Source organism: Lacerta agilis, chromosome 15 (genome assembly GCF_009819535.1).
Source record: "Lacerta agilis isolate rLacAgi1 chromosome 15, rLacAgi1.pri, whole genome shotgun sequence".
Lineage (NCBI taxonomy): Eukaryota > Metazoa > Chordata > Lepidosauria > Squamata > Lacertidae > Lacerta > Lacerta agilis.
In genome coordinates this window covers 22608930-22631911 of record NC_046326.1, presented here as the reverse complement: position 1 = coordinate 22631911, position 22982 = coordinate 22608930, and the positions used below count along the sequence as shown (strand labels likewise).

At 44.8% G+C, this 22982-nt stretch overlaps 1 protein-coding gene across 2 annotated transcripts in view; it reads right to left on the bottom strand.

Moving 5' to 3' along the window:
* The window catches only part of GRAMD1B (GRAM domain containing 1B), a 212195-nt gene that overhangs the window by 169430 nt on the left and 19783 nt on the right, over positions 1 to 22982 (bottom strand). Inside the window, exon 1 of one of the 2 annotated variants that reach the window (XM_033172640.1) lies at positions 10070 to 10179. The exons of the other annotated variant lie outside the window; for it this stretch is intronic. Within the exon in view, the coding sequence (XP_033028531.1) occupies positions 10070 to 10155 (86 nt within the window). The 5' untranslated portion in view covers positions 10156 to 10179. Of the gene's footprint in view, positions 1 to 10069; positions 10180 to 22982 lie in introns of those variants that run through there. 2 annotated transcript variants of the gene reach the window in all.

Here is a 22982-nt window from a genome sequence, read left to right as displayed (position 1 = left end):
CATGCCCTGAGGTAACAAAGTATCACAGCTGTGGCCACCGGCATTTCCCATGAGGTGGGGGAAATCCGACCGTGGTGTCAGCTCTGGCTGCCATCTTCTGCACAAAGCGTGCTTTGGGGTAATTGCGGTAATTAAAGCAGCAGCAAAGCAGGAGAAAATAATCATTTCTGCTTTGCAGAAACACTCCGCTCCTTGGACAGCTGCAACTTTCTGAATGGGAACCCAAGCATCGCTCACTGTCAGACAGAGGCAGAAACGTGTGACTCACTTGAAAAGACTTGATTATCTTAGAGAGTACCAAGGAGAGGAAGATGAGAAAGGAGTTTGGGAACACAGATGAAAACATACACATGAGTCATCAAAGGGCTATTGCATGCTCCGTTTCTCAACAAAGAGACGTCTGCATCAAGGAATCTAATTCTGTATCAAGACGTTATGCAGATTGAAAATATGTGCATACCGGGTATGTGTGCCAAATTTACATAATTCTTATTGCAGCACTTTTCTTGTGGAGGGGCAGGGGAATAGGAATTGAGCTGGTAGAGAAAGCAAAGAAGAAAAAGAGCAAGAAACTTGTGAAATAGTATCAGCTAGACTACTGGCATCTTAAAAAGCAGAGACATCACCTTGCCGACAAAGGTCCGTATAGTTAAAGCTATGGTTTTCCCAGTAGTAATGTATGGAAGTGAGAGCTGGAACATAAAGAAGGCTGATCACCGAAGAATTGATGCTTTTGAATTATGGTGCTGGAGGAGACTCTTGAGAGACCCATGGACTGCAAGAAGATCAAACCTATCCATTCTTAAGGAAATCAGCCCTGAGTGCTCACTGGAAGGTCAGATCCTGAAGCTGAGGCTCCAATAATTGGCCACCTCATGAGAAGAGAAGACTCCCTGGAAAAGACCCTGATGTTGGGAAAGATGGAGGGCACAAGGAGAAGGGGACGACAGAGGACGAGATGGTTGGACAGTGTTCTTGAAGCTACCAACATGAGTCTGACCAAACTGCGGGAGGCAGTGGAAGACAGGAGTGCCTGGCGTGCTCTGGTTCATGGGGTCACAAAGAGTCAGACACAACTAAACGACTAAACAACAACAAGACTACTGGAATGCACTTTGCATGGGGCTGCTTATGAAGATGGTCTAGGAGCTACAGCTGGTTCAAAACACGGGTACTGATGGGGGACCCAGAAAATCCAAACACATTACTCCAATTTTGCACCACTTGTGCACTGGTTACCAATAGGTTTCCAGGTCTGATTCAAAGTTCTGAGATTAACATTTAAGGCTGTAAATGGTTTGTTTCCAGTTTACTTAAAGGACTGTCAGGGTAACCAGTTGCTGGAGAAGCCTGCTCCCACTGGTTATGAGGGTTCTTGAAGGTCGTGAGGAGTTTTAGGAATAGTTGAAGGGCTGAATAGGCAGCAAGGAAAGTAAAAGGAGTGGCCGAAGAAGCAGAAGGAGACCAAAATAAATCAGACTGCAGTCTCCACGTGAAGTGCACTCACTGAATGCGAGCGAGCTCTCCGTCGCCTCAAACTGAGGCAGGGGCTATTAATTGAGAAATTATACAGCGTCACCAACTCAGCATCAACCAATCACAACTTAGCAATAATGAGCTTTCCCAGGCGGGAAACCAGCCTTGCAGCCGTTAGCAGGAGGCTTCCTGGCACGCTTTTGGGAGCGTGGAGGGATCCCGGCTCTAACTCTGGCCGGATCTTCTTCTTCTGCGCAGCGGCGCGGAAGGATCAGTGCAGCGGCTATCGCGCGCGGGAGAAACTAAAACGTATTCCCACAAAGGACTGCTTTCACCCAAATACCCCTGCCTCTAAGCTCATGGGGTCTTCTCAAGTGTCTACATTAGTTAATATACAAGAAATAGGGCCTTCATGGTTCTAGCCCCAAATCTATGGAATTACATTCCAACTGACTTATGCCCTGGCCCTTCAATTCTGGCATTTAGGCGATGGACTCTGAAGAGGGTTTTTTTCATGCTTGTCTTTAACTGATACCATAAATAGCTTGTGTCTCTTTTTATATTAATTTGTACCTCTGTTCTGCCATGACTGGAATTCTCTTGTGCCTTGTTTTCCTACTACTTCATATATAACTTTGTGATGGTATAGTCATCTAGAGATCTAGATTAAGGCTAGGAACCATTTATAAAAATTCAAAATGGAGCAAGCTTCTTGTTTTAGGTGGAACAAACTTATTTTGTGCTACTCCAGAGAGTTGTACCCAAACCAATGTATTCAAATTACAAAAAAGTAGATTCTGATTAAGCATTAGGAAGAACTTTCTGGTGGTAAAAGTTCTTCGGCGGTGGAAGTGACCCATCAACAGTGGAAGTGATGGTGCAAGTTTTCATCTTTCATTGGAAGTTTTCAAGCAGAGGTTGGATTTGTTTTTAGCAGAAGTTGGACTCTTTAGCTGTGATCCCTGCAATGCAGGGGGCTGGACTAGACGATATGTTTTTCTACTGTAAATTCTATCAAGGCAGGGGTCATCAAACCACGGTCCGCGGGCTGGATCCGGTCCAATTGCCCTCAGGATCTGGCCCGCAGACGGTCCATGGATCAGTGATTCTGTTTGTTTTTCCCCGTTAATTTTTTTCCTGGCGCCGCCATTCCCCCCCCACACACACACACACCATGGCACCTCCTCCCTCCCTCCTCCTGGCCTCTCCCTGCCCTTCTCCCCGCCCTGCATAGTGGAGGAAGGGGGCTGGGCTGAGCTGGCTAAGCGCCATTTTGAGCATCGCCTCTGGAGCCAGCCAGCCCTTTCACGCTGCTGCCCTGGTGCTCCTGTGGGCAGTCCGGAGCTCTCTCCGCTGGCTGTGCCGCAGTGATCTACCCTCCATTGCCGGCGGGAAGGCTCTGAACTTCCGGAAGGCCTCTGGAGACCTTCCCACAGTCCGGAGCTTGCTCCGCTACCGGTGTGTCAGCAATTCGGCCTCCGCTGCCAGCGGGAGGGCCCCCATCCCACCCCCGAAGCATGGAAGAGGTGCCAGCAGCAGGAGGCCCAGCAGGCTGCAATGCAGCACCAAACCCAGGCGATGATAGTCCAAACAATGACTATCATCAGTGCTGGTAAGAATTTTTTTATTTTTTATTTTTATCATCTACAATACTGTCTGGCCTGCGTGGTGCTCTTGCATGGAATGTGTCCTTTTAAAATGCATCTGTGGGTTATTTGTGGGGCCTGCCTGTTCTGCTCAGCATGCATAGGAATTCATTCATTTCCCCCCCAAAAAATATAGTCTGGCCCCCCACAAGGCCTGAGGGACAGTGGACCAGTCCCCTGCTGAAAATGTTTGCCAACCCCTTTATCAAGGCATCAGAGAACACATTATTTCCTCCACCAACACGGCTGGGTTAAATAGTTTTCTGGTCAATTCTTAGAGACCTATTTGAGTAACTTCGGGGGTGGGGTGGTTTCCCTAATAAATCCATTACCAAACAGGTCACAAAATATCTGAATGTCTCTTAGACTTGCTATAATTCTTAGCTCTTAACCTGTCACCTCTGTTCTTCTGAGGCTGTGATTATGTACTTTTTATACTTTGTCCTTTTTTGAATAAATAACCTTGGAGGTTACCAGAGCGTGGGTAACCATGGCCAGATCACCCTATCTAGAAATAGCCATAGTTGGCACACAGGTCAAAGCAGGGGGAAAGGCACTCCTAGCCACTGAGGTCATCTGGGTTCCGGAAGCGCCCCCAAACGACACACCTGTTCTTTCAAGGGAAATGCAGCCTCACTAAGAACAGGTCATTATGCCAGTTTTCTGACATGGGAACCACCCACCCATAGCAATTCTATATTGTCGGAACTCAGCTTCAGATTGTTGGTCCACATCCAGCCTATTACACATCCAGCTGCTTCTGTACTTGAATTCTTTCTCCTGGTACTGATGGAACAGAGAGACAGAGCAGTAGCTCATCAACGTACTGGTGATACTGGTGGGGAATAAGCTGTACTGGGATGAAAAAGTGCTATTTAAGATTCACAAGCCACCTGGAATTGGAGCAAACAGTTAAGCAGCAAATGCCACCCAATTATTCAGGATGCTAAAATCCAAAACAGACTGGGAGGCGGGGATCATATAAAAGGATCGATGGCAAAACAATTCACTGTAAACGAGTACACAGAGAAGCACTTTGAGCCAAATCCCTAACCCAGGAAAGAGAGGGCCATGGTGGGCAGTTCAATGGGCAGCAGCAGAGAAAACATCAAATTGCATGTTGTAAATTATTAGGAACAGACTGAAAATAAATCTGCCCTCCTCATAATGCCTTCATGTGAATCTATAGCTTGGCTGCATTTGGAAGACTTTGTACAGTTCTCATGGTTGTGTTTTTTCTTCTTCTAAAGGACACTGCTGACTGGAAAAGGAACAGAAAACAGGCCAGACATTCTTTTTGCCTGGCTGGAATGTGTCCTTGAACTGCGATAATGCCTCCTGCTTGCCTGGATAGAGGATGGAGAGATGTGTGGTTTGTGTATACAAACTGTTTTGCATGGCCATGGCCAAGGCAAGAGTGGCATCAATTGCTCTGCTCATGTTTGCACCTGGTCCTGCCTGGTATGCAAGTCCCAAAGGTTGCCCACAAGCCCTTGGACTTCCCTGTCCTATATGCTTGGTAATTCTATCTCTAACAATGCTTTCCGTCAGTTTTCCCAGAACATACATTAAGTTCTGTAATATCCCTTTTGAAAAATAAGTGTTACACTGGGCACTTTCCAGTTCTCAGGTACAGATCTTAGGGACCACTTACCTATTTTTGTTAAAAGATCAGCAATGTCACATTTGAGTTATTCAATAACTTTCAGGTGGATCACATCCAAATCCAGCAATTTGTCTGTTGTCAGTTTGTCAATACAGCCTCGAACTTCAACTCTTGTAACCACTACTTGTCTCAGTTCCTGACTCCTGCCCTGAGAAACTTGTCACAGGGATCTTCTGTACATCTTCTGCTGTGTAGACAGATGCAAAGAATCTGTTCAGCTTCTCTGTGATCTCCTTTTCCTCCTTTAGCCCACCTTGGACTTCCTTGTCCATCTTCCTTCCTAACCACTTTCTGGCTCTGATCATCAGTACAAGGGATTTCAGAAATTCAAAGCACGTTGGATTTTACATCTTCCAGAGAAGCCTATTAGCAAATTGTTGACCAAGCTGTTCAGGTACCGGTAATATAGCCTGCACACATGTTGCTCTTTATTTTTTTCACCAGACTCCACTTTTACAGAATAATTTGACAAAGCAGAATGGCTTGAAAACAAGAACCAGCAGATCTGCAGCAATGCTCTCCCTTCAATTTACCATTGCAGCCCCATAAAAGTCAGACAACGAGCATTTGGTTTACATTCCAAGAGCGGTAATGCACAGAGCAATCTTTCATATGCAAGTCTCAAGAAAATGCAAAGGCTTTGGGATGAATTATGTATCTGATGTTCTTTATATATACTACAGAACCGTTGAATTATTTAAGATTGCTATGTTTGAATCGCCTGCATTCTAAGAGAACATCCACACAACACTAGATAGTACACTGCAATATGAGAGTTATTGTTTAGTTTATTACTATGTTGTGTATTTTTGTGTTTTTATATTGTAAACTGCCCTGTGATCCTTGGATGAAAGGTGGTATAGAATTTTAATTAATAATAATAATAATAATAATAATAATTGATAATAATAATAATAGCAGCTGAAATTTTCCACTGAAATCCACACAGCAAAGTTTTCTGTATGGACATTCTTAACTCTAGCTCACATTGATATCTCTTTCTATTCCCACAATTACTATGATCGGTTATGGAGGAAAATGCCAAATTCCTGCAACTCCTCTTCTCTGCCTATAATATCATCAAGTCTGAAAACAAATCAAGCACAAACAGGAGGACATAGGTTAAAGTTTGTTGTTGTTGTTCAGTCATTCAGTCGTGTCCGACTCTTCGTGACCCCATGGACCAGAGCACGCCAGGCATGCCTATCTTTCACTGCCTCCCGCAGTTTGGCCAAACTCATGCCAAACTCAGGTTAAAGTTAAAGGAAGCCAAAGAAAAGCTCAGCTTGGTACATTGAAGCAGTGGCACTCATCCAGTGTGGCTCTAGCTACTAGGCACAGCTAGATGGCAACCTAGGGCAGTGATTTGTGAGGGACAGCATTTTTGCCACAGCAGCAAATAAGGCTCCCTTTTATCACCTTCATCTTAATTTACATGCTTCAGCTGCATCCGCAAAGATACTGATCTCTGGAGAATGCACCCCTTTTGCAGCAGACCCAGTCATCTGCCAAAATGTTACCACAGCAGCCACAGTTGCACAACCTACATCATCAACATTTCAAATGCCAAAATGCAACAACAATTTAAACAAAAAAAACCTGCCGTGTCAACATTCCCTCCACCCATTGTTTCATTATTCCATTCAAATATTCACTGGTGCTTCCACATTGGGTTTCTACTTTCCGCCTGGTTACCGATTTTCCAAAATGCCAAACCACAACAGAACAATTCAGCCATAAAACAAGTTCAGATTTCGACCTGACACTGTGCTAAACATTTCACCAAGATAATATCAAAGAGACACGTTTGCATATCATCTTATTTTTACTATAACCAGTTTGAATTCAAGATGGCATGAGCGGCGTAGCTGGGGGGAGGGGCAACTGCCCCCCACCCACCCCCCCAATCAAGCAAAACAATAGAAATACTTAACTAACTGCCAAATCACATCGGTTCTGTGCCCCTAACAAAGGTCCTGCCCCCCCCAACAAAAATCTTGGTGCAAGGTGGTGATATCGTTTGAAGGATACCGTATATACCCGAGTATAAGCCGACCCGAATATAAACCGAGGCACCTAATTTTCCAACAAAAAACCTGGGAAAGCTTATTGACTCAAGTATAAGCTGGTTCACCTTTGCTGCTGTGGAGGAGGAGGAGGAACGAGCAGCCCGAAAGCAGCCCTTTGGGCTGCTCCTTCCTCTTCCTCCTTTGCCAAGTTTGCATTTATGCGAGCAGTTCAGGAATGGAACAAGCGTACACCGTTCTTGTGCGCTTCTTAAGGAATGGTTGACAGGGGAGAGCGGGTGGCAGCACGAGCGGAGAGAAAGGGCTTCTTTCTCGCCTCCCCCACCGCCCGCCTCACTCGAGTATAAGCCGAGGGCAGCTTTTTCAGCACAAAAAATGTGCTGAAAAACTAGGCTTATACTCAAGTATATACGGTACTTGGAAACACTTGAATGAATCTAAAGATGAAGAAACCAGAACTTTACATAGATCCTCAATGCAAAGCATGTTGCGACCAAGAGTTTCACCTTTGTGGGATAGTCTAGCAAGTTCTGCTTCAAATGCAACAAGTATTTTATTCACCCCATGTGTAGAGGGGTGAAGAAAATAACTGTTTTCTGTGTGTGTGTGTGTGTGTGTGAGAGAGATTGAGAGAGAGAGAGAGAGAGAGAGAGAGAGAGAAAAAAAAACAAACTTAAGGTTGGGTGATGTCATTCAAGCTTCTAAACATGAGAGAAACAGCCGACCTGCAAAGTGGAGACTTGCGCTAAATCTGAAACTGACAAGTCTTAAGGTGAAATTGAGAGCTGTTGCTCCCAAACAAACATGAAAATTGATGAAGGTTTTGGTGAATCACTTAATTATTTTTTCCTGCCTTCCATACCTACTGTAATGTGTCGTGTGGTTCCTAATTGGATTTTTACTTTATTGCTTCTTTTATTTCCTATGTATTTGATTGCAATACAATTAAATGCAATATCAGAAATAAAAGAAGCAATGAAATACAATTAAAATCAATATGACTATTTAACACAGACATGCCACGGAGCATGATGAAGCCTGCAGACCACTGGTGGTTCATGCGGACCACGGTTTAGGAACCTCTGGTCCAGAGAATTTCCTTTTGAATTTCATCCTGAGGGAGAAGGGCAGCCCAGCTGAAGTCTGAAGATTGGCCCAGCTGGCATAAAACAGGCAAGTAACTGTTAAAAATTGTATATACTGTATAGTGGCCTGCCAAGGTATCTGCACACTTCCTGTTTTGGCTGATGGCCCAGAACTGAAAAATCTGAGAGGGGGGGAATCACCAAGCACCTGGCAAGCTGTAGCTAATGCATGGTTGGTAGACTTTTATCTGGCATGGCAGGTCTAAGTTGTGGAGGCCTGTGAAATGCAAACTCTTTTAAACTGATACATTAATGGAAGAAGACATCCGGGTCCTGGGCACACAGAGAGCAATAACTGTGCATTTGTTGCACTATGAACAGATAATCCAGAAAGCCTCTTAACTGAACAGGTAAATTCGCTACACCTAAACCAGGCATGTCCAAAGTCCGTTTTGGGGGCCTAATCCAGTCGATTTAATCTGGCCCCTGTGACAGTATATGTCCTGGGGTAAAATCCAAAAAAAAAAAGCTCAGCAACTTCAACCCTTAAAAAAGCTCAACAACTTTGGTCGGCACTCATACATGTTCACTTCATCAAATCTGGCCCTCTTTGAAAAAAAGTTGGGGCACCCCTGACCTAATCGAAAGAACACAGGTTTCTCTGGTTGAGAATTTCGATTCTGTACCACCACCTCCTTCTATTAGCGTAAACCTGATCATATTTCCACAATACTATTGCAGGGGAAACTAATGTTTGGCAACAGTTTATACAGAAAGGTAGCACTGATTTAAACAACTGGATGATGGTTTCCTTAAATCGTAACAAACATCGTCAAACATACAAGATTTCTCACAAGACCCAAACTTCACTAGCAGCTTCAGGCCTAGCTTCCAGGCCTATTCCTGGAAATGGTGCCCAGCACGGGGTAAACAAATCAAACCCCCGTCAACCTGAAGGTCTACAACCAACAGAGCCGTGCTATCTCATCAAAGGCTGCGCCAAAATGCATCCCCTTGTTATCTCTCTGCAAAAAAAAAATGGAGAGGAGGTCAATTTCCTGCGGCTTTCTTGACAGTGGGGGGGGGGGAACTGCCCAAATATTTTGGGAGTGGTTTTTCATTTCCCATTCTGTGTCTTGCCAGGAAGTGTGGCGGGTGGGAAGTGATGGAGACAGCCTCGTCCTGCTTCCCACCAACCACACTTTCCAGAATGTCTTGGGAGTGATGTGAGGCTGCTTCCTTCAAAGAAAAAGAAACATGTAGAAAGCCGCTGACTACCTTCTAAGTAGTGCCAGATGTAGGGCTGTGTGAGTGGTTTCCTTGCACAGAGCGCCGAGCCGAGGGGGTGCAAAATAATGATGATGATGATAGCAATAGTAGTAGTAGTAGTAGTAGTAGTAGTAGTAGTAACCCTATGGGTACCCGCAGAAAAGATCCACCAAAAAGCATCCGTATCAAAAGGATTTTTTTTGTGTGAAAACGAGAAATATTTGGGAGGGGCACCATATTACCAAAGTCAGTCCCTTTTCTAAGGTTAAGTAAGGTAAGCACCAATGGCATTTCAAAAGTTTCAGAATCTTTTTTGACACCATGATTTTTCAAGAGAATTTCGTTTCACCACCTCCCACGCAACAAAACGTTCAAAAAAAGACTTTCTTTTCAAAATTTCTAGTGAAACCCTAATCCCGTCATTCCTATGCCACAGATTTCCCAGCTGGGTTGCTATTCAAACATCTACCTGGTTTATTACTTAATGTCAATACTGCTTCATGGCACAGACACTATCAATAGTGCCAACATATTTGGAACATCACTTTTGAAAGAACAACTTGTAGTACAACCATGACCCACACATGTTAGACTCCCTAGTCCTGATTCACCAGAAATGAACAGAATACACAGAATACACATAAATGCGTATTCCTAATAGGCCCCTGACTGCCACACACACACACACACTCACTCAACAAACTTGAGGATATCCCAAATGGCACATGCCCAAAGACAGGACCCAATTCGCATCAAAGTTCAACTTCTGCACAGTCTTGCATCTTTTGTGATAACCAAACGCAGTCCCACAACACCCCACCTATACTGCTAATGCTCAGCACCTGCATTTCATGAAAGGCTCCCCCCCACCTCCCCAAAAGCAAATAGCTCAGCACTTACGGGGTTAAATTAACAGCCGAAAGCATAGGCAGTCTTCTGTGGCTGTCTTCATCTGGGAAGCCTCTAAAGCACAGCATTGGATTCATCCCATCCCCTTTGAGGAGAAGCTACAGTGAATAACCAAAGGGGGAGACGCACAGATAACAAATACTATCTGCAGGCGAGGGGAGTTGGAGTGCGGGGAGAGAGAACCGGGTGGGTGACATAAGGAAATCACCAGATTGTTGGAGGCTCTTCTTAAAAAGAGAAAAGAAAAAAAGTACAAGGTACAGGTAAAATCTTCTGGTGGCGTTCTCACACCCACCCTTTTCTACCCCTCGACCCAAGCTCTTGATGTCAAAGCAACAGGAAGAGAGAGACCAACCAGGCTATATAAACTCTGCAGCTAAAAGGCCGTTCACATTAATATAACTGTCCCTAATCTGTCTGGAAACTGCAGCAGTTCACAGCTCACTGCGGCGTTTCAAGAGGCACAAGAGGAGACTCCGAACAGCAGCAACTACTGCAGTAGTTCTAGCGGCAGCAGCAGCAGCAGCACCAAAAAAAGGGGGAACCGGAAGAAAATTCGGAAGACCTCAGGCCTGCAAGGAAATATAGACATGCAACAGGGCCACTAAACAGTTCAAACAGATGGCCTTTCTTTTAAAGAGCACAGACCACAAAAGAAAGCGCCTTATTTCAGAGAACGCAGCTCCCTTAACATTTGTTCTAATGTGAACATACACTGATTTAGGAGGAAGTTTTCTTTGTCACTTATTCTTTCCAAAGCTGTAAGGCTCATTCCCCATATTGCAAACACAAGTCATGTGAGCTTCATGGTAAGATGGTGATAAAGATGTGTCTCTTCTCTTCCCACTGAGCCCCACCCCATGCTTCATGCCACTGTACCCTGCTGTCACCGGGTTCAGTTTCATGCACATGGGCAGCACAGAGGTCTAGTGGTCCGGGGCTATTATTATTTCTGCAGTAGGGTCCCTGTCCCCAGGGTCTTGGAGCTGTCCAAGCAGCATGAAAGGAGGTGAGTCTGCCAGTAAGGATTGGCTCCTAGGGTCAGTCTGGAGAAGGTGTGTAAGAAGAATATCGTGGAGTTGTTCTGTATGCTGCAAAGCTAAGCATTTGAAGACACTGAAAACACAAGGAGCTTCAGTTTCAAGAGAATGTTCTGTTACGTGCAATAGAACTTCAAGGAAAATGCGACCTGAGGCACTTAAAAGAAGATATTTGTCCATGCATGTGCACAGAGAATAGATCTGGCTGAATGGCAACATATGGGTATCTGCTATGATTGTTGCAATGCATCCCTAAAGATTATTAATGTATAATCTTAGCAGGTTGTATAATCTTAGAAGGTGGCACGGGTGAGAGGGTGTGTGGCTGCATCATGAAGAGACCCAGCAATTCTGAATTTTCCAAGTCCCAAGACAGAACCCTCGGGTGGCTAGTCCAATCAGCAAAAGGGATGAAGGGAGTTCAATGAGGTGACAGCCCTAGGGAGGGACTCAGCAAGCTGGGGCACACCACACCTGGAACCCAGGAATCATCCAAGCTGTGAGTGGTTGAGTCAACAATTACAGAATCTGATTCCAGGGAGGGACCCAATGGGCTGTCACCTTTTCAGTCCTGCCTTTCCCACCACCAGAGCAGGTCTGGGTTTAGGTTTGATGAGGCCCTAAGCTAGTACTGAAGGTAATGGGGCCCTTTATATGTCCATCTGCCCTTTGTCAACAAGAAATTGTCACTGTTTTTTTGTGTTGAATATATGCTGTATGCTAATTTATGGACCTAATAGGTATCTAAAGCCATTTGCACATGACAAATAGGCGCCTACACAACACAAAACACTGCCGCTGTATGTAGGTTTTATTTCATTTGTTTTTTATCTTATATTTTGGAAATGTACATCCAGGGTTTTTTTTCCTTTAAATTTTTTGGGACCCCCAAGAGAGTGGGGCCCTAAGCTATAGCTTGTTTAGCACAGTGTTTTTCAACCTTTTTTGGGCAAAGGCACACTTGTTTCATGAAAAAAATCACGAGGCACACCACCATTAGAAAATGTTAAAAAATTTAACTCTGTGCCTATATTGACCATATATAAAGTAATTTTTCAATTTTTCCCATGGCACACCAGGCAACATCTCGTGGCACACCAGTGTGCCGCGGAACAGTGGTTGAAAAACACTGGTTTAGCATAAATCCGGCACTGTGCCAGAGCCCCTGCCCTTGCCAGCCTCTGCCTGTTCAGGAGGCATTCAGTGCCCTATCTGCTTTCAAGCCATCACTGTCACTTCCTCCAAGACACAGAGATGCCAGCACCAGCACAAACAGGCAGAGTTCTCATTTGCATCCCACTTGCCATGCTAAAGCTGTGCTTGCCCCTCTCCTTTATAACAGGAGCCCAGGGGGGCATGTCACCTATTGGATCACCTAGCTCACATGCTCATGTGCTGCCCCAGGTGTGCCAGAGATTCTTGCTAGCTCTTAGGGCCTCTGTAAAGCTTTTTCGAGAGCCCAAGCAACCCATGCATCCGTACGAGCAAACAGAACTCAGAGGAATACATACATGCCTACCTAGAAATTCATAGGTTTATGGGAAAACTAAACAGCCAGCCACCAACTTCTCGCAGCACCTTTTCAAATGAAGGTCCTGTGCAAATATAATCCATCAACCCATTTCTTTGACAGGAAAAAAAAACACACACAAATCTATTCTGAGGCTAGATCCTGGAGGAATGCTTATTTCAGTGCTCTATCACTGTCATTTATAAGCTGCACGTGCCAAGCTTGAGTTTGATTTCCAGGCTGACTGATCAATCACAGCCCTCATTGGTGTCAAGAGAGAGCTAGAAGAAACAAGTCTCTGGAATAAAGAGACCCCCCTATTTAAGCAAGTCCTATATTTGTCAAAAAGAGCTGTAGTCAAGTTGTTACACTGCTGGTTCCCATTCTTGAGCAAATGGGGGGGGGGGAGATAGGGGAGGCAGTGTTGCCAAATAAGGTTCATTAGGAGGCATTTATATTCAAGTTTCACCACTTAGAGCCACGTTTCACAACATTAAAAATATATGGCTTCACAGAACTGAAAACTGCAATTTCAGATTTAGCTCTTTCCCCTTAGTAATGTTGATCATTTCATTGTTCCATGATTTGGTTTGGTGAAACCTAGTGTTACAGAAGTTGGGTGCCACCCCCGACTCTTTGCCAAATGGTAGAAAGATTCCAGGGGGTTCCAGGTGCTCACCCATGGTTTGCGCTCCTTTGGAGAATTGAAGGCGCAGCAGAGAAATATGATTTACACATATTTATACCTTCAGTCTGCATGGAGAGTGTCCAGGTCTTACGGCATGGCCGTCTCAAGAAAGACGTGTTCCCCACAACAGTGCAGCACTGGAGTGAAGGGCATTTCTCCCAGCCAGCCTGTTCAAGATCAGGGGTCGGCAAACTAAGGTCCGCGGGCCGGATCAGGTCCAATTGCCTTCAGGATCCGGCCTGCGGACTATCCATGGATCAGCGAGGGGATTCTGTTTGTTTGGGCTGCGTCATTCCCCCCCCCCCCCAGCGCCATTCCATTTTCCCCCTGTCTCCCTCACACACACCATGGTGGTGCCTCCTCCCTCCCTCCTGGCTTCTCCCTGCCCTGCATAGAGGAGGAAGGGGGCTGGGCTGAGCTGGCTGAGCACCATTTTAAGCAGCCCCTCTCCGGAGCCAACCCTCTTGTGGCGCTCCCTGGTGCTCCTGTGGGCCAGAGAGCGGAGCGGACGAGCTCCCTCTGCCTACCCACAAGAAGAAGCAGTGGTGGTGGTGGCAGCAGCGGAAGCAGCCCCTGGGAAGGTAAGCACAGTGGATGGGGGTAGGGATGGGGAGGAGGACTACTTGTCCCCCTCACCTCTTCTTCCAGCTCCCCGCCCTGCCGCTTCTCCAGCCCGCCACAAGGTCTGAGGGACAGTGGACCGGGCCTGCGACTAAATAATTTTGTGGACCCCTGCTCAAGATGCATCTCTCCCTTTTGTTCTCCCCTTCTTCCCAGTTCACCTTGCTCTGAAGAATCTCTTTTCCTATCACCTCAAAAACACACACACACACACACACACACACACACACACACACACCCATCACCATGGTAAACTCTGTCTTCCCAGGCCGAATAATTCCTCTCAGATGGGCCATCAACACCTTTTGTCTGTTAATGCCTGTATTCCAGGTGAGGCCCTGTCTTGGAGAAGAAGCTTAGCCTGTATTTCCCCCCCCCCCCACTGGCCTGCAATCTTCCCTTCAATACTCTAAGTAATCCTACTACTATTTATAAGGTTTGGGGGGGGTCCCCCCCAAAATCTGTAACACCTAGTTTTATAGGTTGTGGGGTGGGGTCAGCATGGACAGTATCTGTTTCATAGAAAGAAAGAAATACAGAATACCAACATGAAATAAAATTGATTCCCCCACCCCTGAGATTATCCTAAGCAATTTTAGCCTTCTTCAAGCCAAGCACTCACCAAGATGGAAGATGAGAATTTTTTTTAAGTCTTTATAATGCAGATAATTTCAACAGTGTGTTTCTACATTTCAGTTTTTTCCAATGACATATCTTCTTGCCACTCTCCCCTATGATGTATCAGCTGGACCCAAAAACTAATCCACCTCCTAACCTCCAATTATGACTCACTTACCTTCCTACTTCTGCACTCTTAAGAAGCAGACCCTATTTGTCAACATGTCACAGGAAGATGCATATTGAGAGTGCCCACTTATAGAATCTTTTTCTCGTGAGCTCAAGCAATGAAGATGTGTGGTACCTTAAAAAAAAAAATACCAGGAGCTGCACCCATCGATCCCACCCCCACCCCCAATAAAAATGTTTGCTCATACAGAAGTCCTGCCTCCACAAGCTACTTGGGGCTGTATTTGTCATGATTCCACCCAATATGACACGTACATACATCATTTGCTGGAGCAACTCTAGAATCAAATTTATTGAGATTTTTTGGAATTGATGGGATGCTCTTTCAGTCTGGCACACTCAGAACAAAGAGATAAAGTACAGGTGTTGCAAGGTGTTTAAACTGTTTTTAATATTGTGTTTTCCTTGTAGCCCACTCTGGGATAGGCAAAGATTGGGTTAGCAACAGCAATGATGTGAGGTTTTGTAGGGTAAAGTCAAAACTTGTAGAGTGAACCCAGCTTCATAACCTGCCTTAGGATTCATTCACACAACAATTTATTGCATTTCCTCAGTGTTTCCCTAACTCAGGCATAAACTGGTTTTCTTGGTCAACTATATTGGACACATCCCAGAAATAACCAACAGAGGAAGTCATACAAGACCAACTACCAAAGCCACAAGGCTTCTGTGAAGCCACCCGCATGTGCTTAAGATATCTCAGTCCATCTCTTCTCAATGTTTCCATGGAAACCTCATAAATTCTGCCTATAGGGAGAAGTTGGGTGCATGTGTTTGGGACTGGGGCAAGGCAGAGATTTCCTAAGGTATGGATGGAGCAGCTCCATGGAAACCAGTCCTTACTGTCAAGAGGCGGTGGAGGAAAGAAAGTTTGTGTAGGCAGAAATTGAGGTGCTAATTATCTTGATCAGTGAAATTAGTGGCACACAGTACTGGGGTTGGTTGTCACTCATGAAACACAGCCAGTGCTACACAAAAAGCTTCAAAAGACCTAGTAGTACTAGATGTGCTCTGAAGGGGACAGTTAAATGATTGCTGATGATTCAAAACTCCTGCAGAGGAAGGGGTGACGTTGAGCGACCTGCCTGCACATGTATCTGCAAGGCATTGATTCAATTTTTAACGATTCGTGGGAGCTTGTTCAATGCAATTTGGTGGCGGTTCAATGAATCATGGGCAAAGCCACACAAAAGCAGGGGCTGCTGGCAGAGTAAAGAAGACCCCCGTGTTCAGTCCTCGGCATACATATTCAAATGGCCTCCTTTCCCTTGGCCTCCACAGCCTCCAACTTTCATCAGATTCGTTCAATAGAACTCAAGTCTGCCCTGATATGAAGCAAGGCACGTACCTTCTTCACAAATAAATCAGCTGTTTGTTGTGTGTGTTTTTGTGTTACTTCTGCGACCTAATGGGTGCTAGGAATCTTTCCCCTCACTCTTTATACATACACTAGTTTCTATGGACATGTTGATAAGAACAAAAGAAGAGCCTGCTAGATCTGGCCAATGACCCATCTAGTCCAGCATCCTGTTCTCATAGAGGCCAGCTGCATGCCCCAATGGGAAACCCACAAGCAGAACCTGTGGTTTCCAGCAGCTGCTATTCAGAAGCATTGCTGCCTCTGACCATGGAGGAAGAGCATAGCCATCTTGGCTAATAGCTATTAATAGTCTTTACCTCCATGAATTGATCTAATTATCTTTTAAGACCATCCACCTTTGTGGCCATAGTTCTGTTGTAAGAATTTAAGGTCACACGCGCACACACACACACACACACACACACACACACAAACACACACACATATACATACATACATATATATATATATAATTCACCAAGCAAACACAGGAAGAACAGGCCTCACACCATTTTTCACTCCCAAACTGACAAACTGCTTCTCTGCAAGGAGGAAGGAGGTGAGCAGCCCTCTGCCTGAGTGATAATCTCTGGCATTCTGATGGGCCATTTCCCATGGATTTGGCCCGGGCTAGAACCAAGGACGGTCATTAGCCCTGCCTGCCCAGGACAGGAAACCATGAACACTTTTGTTTTGCTGAAGTGTGTGTCTGGGAGGGGTTCAAGGAGGGATGGCACAGGTGTGAGAATTCTCAGGTTACCTCCTCTGACCATCCCAATTTGTGATGTAATTCTGATGTATGTATGATGTAGAGGGGTGGTCTTGAGCTGGAGGGGGGCAATTTCAAAAATCTATATAGGAGCTTGCGCTCCATTGTTCTAGGTCTTTTGCTTTCCCAGGGTTACGGACTCCCTTCTGGAGACGGACCCAGTTACAGAATTTTTTATATCAGTTCCCTCCCATAGGAACAAATTCGTCCCTCCTGCGCCTGCATTCACAACCAGCCCACAAAAGCCACCGGTGGTCTTTAGTTCCAAGTTTCCAGTGGAGTAAATCCATCTTAGGATGGTTTCAATTCATCCCCAAATCAATATCAACACAACTCTTCCAAAAGTAGGTTGGATGAAGACAAAGCTAGTTGTGCTGCAAAGACATACTGAAACCATCGTGCTCGCTGAATGCAGTTTTGTGATTTGGTCTTTGTTGAACCGAGGAATAAATGTATTCTGACAATGCAAGGCAAACTGATTCAACACAGCACTACAACTGGAAATAGAAGTGCCAAGGAAGCTGTGTCAATGTGACTAGACTCAGCAATCCCTAATTGAGGTGCAAAATGTCCCAGTGACACTCACCACAGTGCATAATTCATGCTCCTGACTAACCTCAAAGGGGCAAGTTCACATTGTTACCGTTTTTGTGCAGGAACCATGAATGAACTGCAGATGGACTCAGGAACAAAACATTTTATTCCTGAGCTGCCCTAGCAGCTGGGCTATGCATGTGGTAAAGGAAATGGCTGCATTCATTATTGAAAAGAAACTGTAGATCCGTGCAGGCTTGTTTTTGGGTTAGCCTTTGTGACGAATTGCTCTGAACTGTCACTTCCTGTGGTGGCCAGACATCCACAGTGTTCTCACAGTCTGATTTCCCAGAACAGGTGTAGGCAGTTCTTTAAGGCCGTGTGTTCCCCCACATATTGTGGTTTCAAATTTCCACCGGGCAATACTTCCTGTCACAAGTGACGAGTTGAATTTCACTTGTTCCCCAAGGCCTTTTATTTACACACAAACATGCATATGTACTTATGTTCCAAAAACGAGCTGGAAATCACAACGTGCCTAACAGCATCTCTATACTGGCAAAAGTACAGATAGCAACAGAACCAGTTGGCTGCTGAATCTACCAGTTTGCATCCCTTAACTACACGCTGTCTCCCGTAATTAATGGTTAGCTATTTCTACTGAACATGCTATGAAATTACTGCTGCAATGTTGACTAGAGAATGCTTTGTAGAGAATGTTTAAACCCTCGTGTTAATCTTTTAACTAAAGATGCCAGGTTAAACTTAGGAACCCACACAGCCAAGGCAAATGTTCTACCAATGAGAATCAGCTTCCCCCTCTACTCAGTTTTTTGATGTACATCACAAGTACAGGGACTCATTAAAATACAGCAGCTTAAGAGGGGGAAATGTAGAATGCTTTGAAATGCTAGAGGAAAGAAATTCTAGCCTCCCACCAGGTCACAAATTGTTTAATTTTAACCCAAGAAGTTGCAAACTTAAATTTGTCCGAGTAGTCCACACCCACATGTAGCTGAATCAGTTTTTGAGGAGTAATTTGGCTTTTTCCTCTTCATGCCAGTAGGTGTTCTGTTATGTATTGAAGTTCTCACCCTAGGCCACTAGGGGTGTGTGTATATAGTTCATTCTGCTGCAGTTTTCACTCAGGTCCGCACATGCAAATGAGGGATTGAAAGTGACGTTCAGGGATTGGGTAACTACAGAAAGTTGTTACTGTTGCTTTGTAGCTGAGTTCTATATAAGCAGGTTGCCGAGCCCTTCAGCTCACTTCTGTTCCAGCCTGAGAATAAACAAGAGCTGTTTGGAAATCACTGTGTCGTCTGCTGTGTCCACCCAAAACATAACATGTTCCATTTGTGTTTTTCCCTACCTTTTCATTTGTTGATTCCCTTCTACCAATTAAGTACCAACAGAGTATGAGTACAGATAGCTGTATGCATCCTTTAAAAAATAAAATTCCTTTTCAGGAAGGGTGCAAAAGCACACAGTCAGGCAATTGTCAATTCTCAGTGTACGCTTTTAAAGTTTTGTTTTGTGCAAATCCGACAGATAAAATGTGAGAGATTATACTGTATCTATAAAGCTACTGTGCCAGTAATAATCATTAGCACAGCCCAAATTTGTTCCTACTTCTTCTGTGAAGCGCCCTGAGACCCCCGGGTATAGGGCGGTATATAACCTCAAATAGAGTGGTTTGTAGTCCTATTTCCCCCAGTTTATCAGACTATTCCTCTATCAGATAAACCCACATTTACAAAAGGAAAGGGCTGAGGTTTGCAACATCATGTGGACTATGAAAATTAAATGGAAAAACGCTCATCTTCCCAGGGGGGCGGAGTTGCAGGCTGGCCACAAGCACTCCCTGTGTACAGCGGGGGGCATGGCGATGCCGCCCACATCACTGGGAATCCTGGCCACTCCACGCCCCACAGCCAACCAATCTGGTTGACTGGGCGTGGCTTACCTGATTTAAACATCCAAGTGGCCGGGGGCTCAGTCTCCTTTTCTCCTCCTGCGTCGGATCTCCCGCCCTCCGGCCTTATTTCCATGCATTCGCCATCTTGGCCTTGGTTTGGACCATGGTTGGTCACCTGCTGAGGGGGCCAGGTAGGAATTTTCCCACTTGGGAAATTGGCACCAGCCATATGGTTTTTGCCTGCCTTGTAGCAATCATCACAACTTTGTAAGGTTTGGCGGTTAGGCATTGGTAAACCTGGTTTATGGGAGGAAAGGTTGTGGCCTTCACCTGCCCCTCCTCTTTAAGGGTATTCCATTAAAGGGATCTGGGGGTGTGGATCCTGTCCGAAGCCCGGGTACGTGCTAGCAGGGCTCAGCGACCTTTTTCAGCCATGGGCCGGTCCACCGTCCCTCAGACCATGTGGTGGGCCAAACTATATTTTTTTTGGGGGGGTGAACAAATTCCTATGCCCCACAAATAACCCAGAGATGCATTTTAAATAAAAGGACACATTCTACTCATGTAAAAACACGCTGATTTCTGTGGGCTGGACTGAGAAGGGAATTGGGCCGCATCCGGCCCCCGGGCCTTAGGTTGCCTACCCCTGGTGCTAGGGCGATGCCACGACCCCATTAGTGACCCTGAGGGAGCTCGTAGTTGATGTACATCAACAGGGCTCCCCATACTGGTGGTTGACCCTTACTAGACTACCCGCATGACAGGCAGGAGTCAGATATACCGGTAGTTGATTCAGTTCCAGTGCCTAAGCCAATACCGCTCACATCTGTAACCAATAAAGTTGCGGCCTTAGTTATCCCATTAACCCAAAATATTGGTGTCCGTGTGTTTCATTATCTAAGAAATGGGGTGGGGCTTGGGCCCCCACCATGCAAATGTAAACACACAGTAAACCCTTGTGTGGATAAGCCCTGAATCCTCACAAACAGCTCCTCTTCTTTGTTTCCCATCAACAGAGCATCAGCCTAGGTCAGGAATGTCCAAAGTTCGTTTCAGGGGTAAAATCCTGGGGGGGGGGGAAAGCTCAAAAACTTCAACCCTAAAAAAGGTCAACAACTTTGGTCAGCTCTTTGGCTAGGTGATACAACACTATGCCAAAGTCTCCACAATGGAGCTCTTATTACAATACCCTGCCTTTCCCTATATTTATTTATGTTAAAATATTTATAAACATTGGTGCAGTTCCCCCCCTTATAACAACATTTTAAAGGTAAAAAACAAACCCCTCCCAATTATTCAAACTATCAATATAAATAACAATAACCTTCAAACAACAAAACAACATTGCTAAAAGTTAAAAAATTTACAGAGGATGTCATGCTCAGTTGGAGGGGAGTCCACTTTGCAAACTTGCTATCATGTTGTTACGTTGATTGTAAGATTAGAGGCCATTAGACTTTGTGAAGAAGTAATTTAGAAATTCATGCATTAGGGCTCTGAACACTGATTGGGGCAAACTGATTGAATAACAAGAGGTTTCACAAATGTAAAAGCTCACCTAAAATGCATTGACATTTAAGTTGAAGCCTTGCCCAATCTCTTAAATCATCCTGCTTCCATTTTTTATTATTATCTATTTTATGTATATTAAATTCCATCCACAGGCAGGCTGTTAACTGATGGTTGCAGTTATTACAGTTTCTATGGAATATCCGTAATCTAGGTTGAACTACTTCCTTTTAAAAAACCAAAAGTTCTTTCCTTAAGTATTAAGGGCTTTAAGCAGATCCATAAATTTCAGTATGAGAGGCTTCCCTTCCATTTTGTAAAATGTAAATATAGCCTATTCTTTATTAAAAAATTAGAGACAGGCAAGACAAACACAACCAGCAAATCACAGAAGACCAGAAAGCACAGAAACACAAGAGAGAATATGTAAGTATGTCGAATGACATTTTGGAAGCAGCAGTATTGAATTCTTAGTAGACTGAGCAGTTGATCCAGAAAAAAAGTTATGGTAACAATAACAGAACCTTGAACCACTTTTCAGTAAAAAAAAATACAGCAGCATGAACTATGAATACGCTCATAGTAAAACTATTAACATGGATTTTCTGGGTTGCTCTGAACAAATATCTTCATGTGTTTGATATCCAGGGAGGAAATAATACCCAAAAGAGAGATAGGGACTGAAACCTCTCAGTTTCTGGCCAGCACGCTCATCAAAGATAGAAGTGAGGACTTCTTTCATCATATGAATCTTCCCACAACTGCAAAGGACCCAAGAAAACCAAGCTTTCCCAATGTTCTCCCTACACTTCTTTATACAGTGTTTCTATGCTCAAAGTGGAATCTTAAATACAGTATGTATACTTGGGGTTAAACCCTACTTAGGTCGATCCTTGGTCACGGTTCTTCACCCAGTAGTAGAGTGAAGTATTTGGAGAATCCCTCAGAGATGGTTTAGTAGGGTTGGACCAAAATGGATTGTTGCCAAGCAATGGGAAAGATGACACCCTCCTCATTCCATGTGCAGAAGCAAACCTGACAGAGGGTACCTGACCCTTAACTTCAACACCGACAATGGGGCATCATCTTCCACTGCATCTGAGTTGGCTTAGGGGGTGCAGGGCAAATCATGTGGCACACACAGGCCTATGAACTCAGCACCCTACAGCACCTGCTGCCTGAGGCTACTGTCTCGCTCTGGCTAATGGTTGGCCAGCCCTGTGCTTTTGATGCCAATGTACAGTACAAGTCAGTTTGGCCTGAAGCTGAAAACAATCCTGGATCCTTCCTAAACCAAATTATGGGAACTGGGTTTGCCCATTGTGTGATGAACTGAAGGTCATCTTTCACAATCCCAAATCTTGAGTCTGTTCCTCTGTCACACAAACATGCAAAGCCCAACTGAGCTGCACTTTCAAGGAAGGCTGCAATGTGAGATACTTGTTTTTAAAAAAGTTATATAAAAGGAAAAGGGCTTATATCACTGACAATTAGTATCACTAGGGATAAATATAATAGCCAGGCTGACTCTTATGCATAACAAAACCTTTTCTTGCAGAGTCTCTGAGCAACAGGCTAACTTTCCAACTCTAAGACCCTCCCATCGCTTCAAAGAAGAAGGGGGAGCTCTCGAAATACTAAGGAGAAGAGGTCTCATTTCTCAGGCTGGAAAATAAGCCTGCCAAGAATAATGGCAGCTCTCTGGTCACATGGTTGCAGCGCTGGTGTTCTATTTCTAGCAAGTGGTAATTAGGCGCTTTATTAAAGTCATGCTCCTTTTAGGATTCAAGGTCACATTTTAAAGAAATATCCCCAAACTACTATTCAAAAACCATCGCAGCCACTGGTTCCAGAGAGCAGTGCTTCACACCTTGGCCATAGGATCAAGTACTGAAGGTGCCCAGTACTGAGTCAGCCCACTGGTCTATACAGCCCATCGCTGTCAATTCTGTTTGAAAGCAACTCCCCAGGAGTTTTCTCCAGTCCTGCTATCCAATGATCCTTTAACTGGAGATTCTGGAGATTGAGGCCTTATGAATACAAAGCATGATTGCTAACCCTTGAGCTGGACTAGGAGACCAGGGTTCAGATCCCTGAACTGAGCCATGAAGCCACTGTGTGACCTTGGGCCAGTCACTGTCTCTCAGC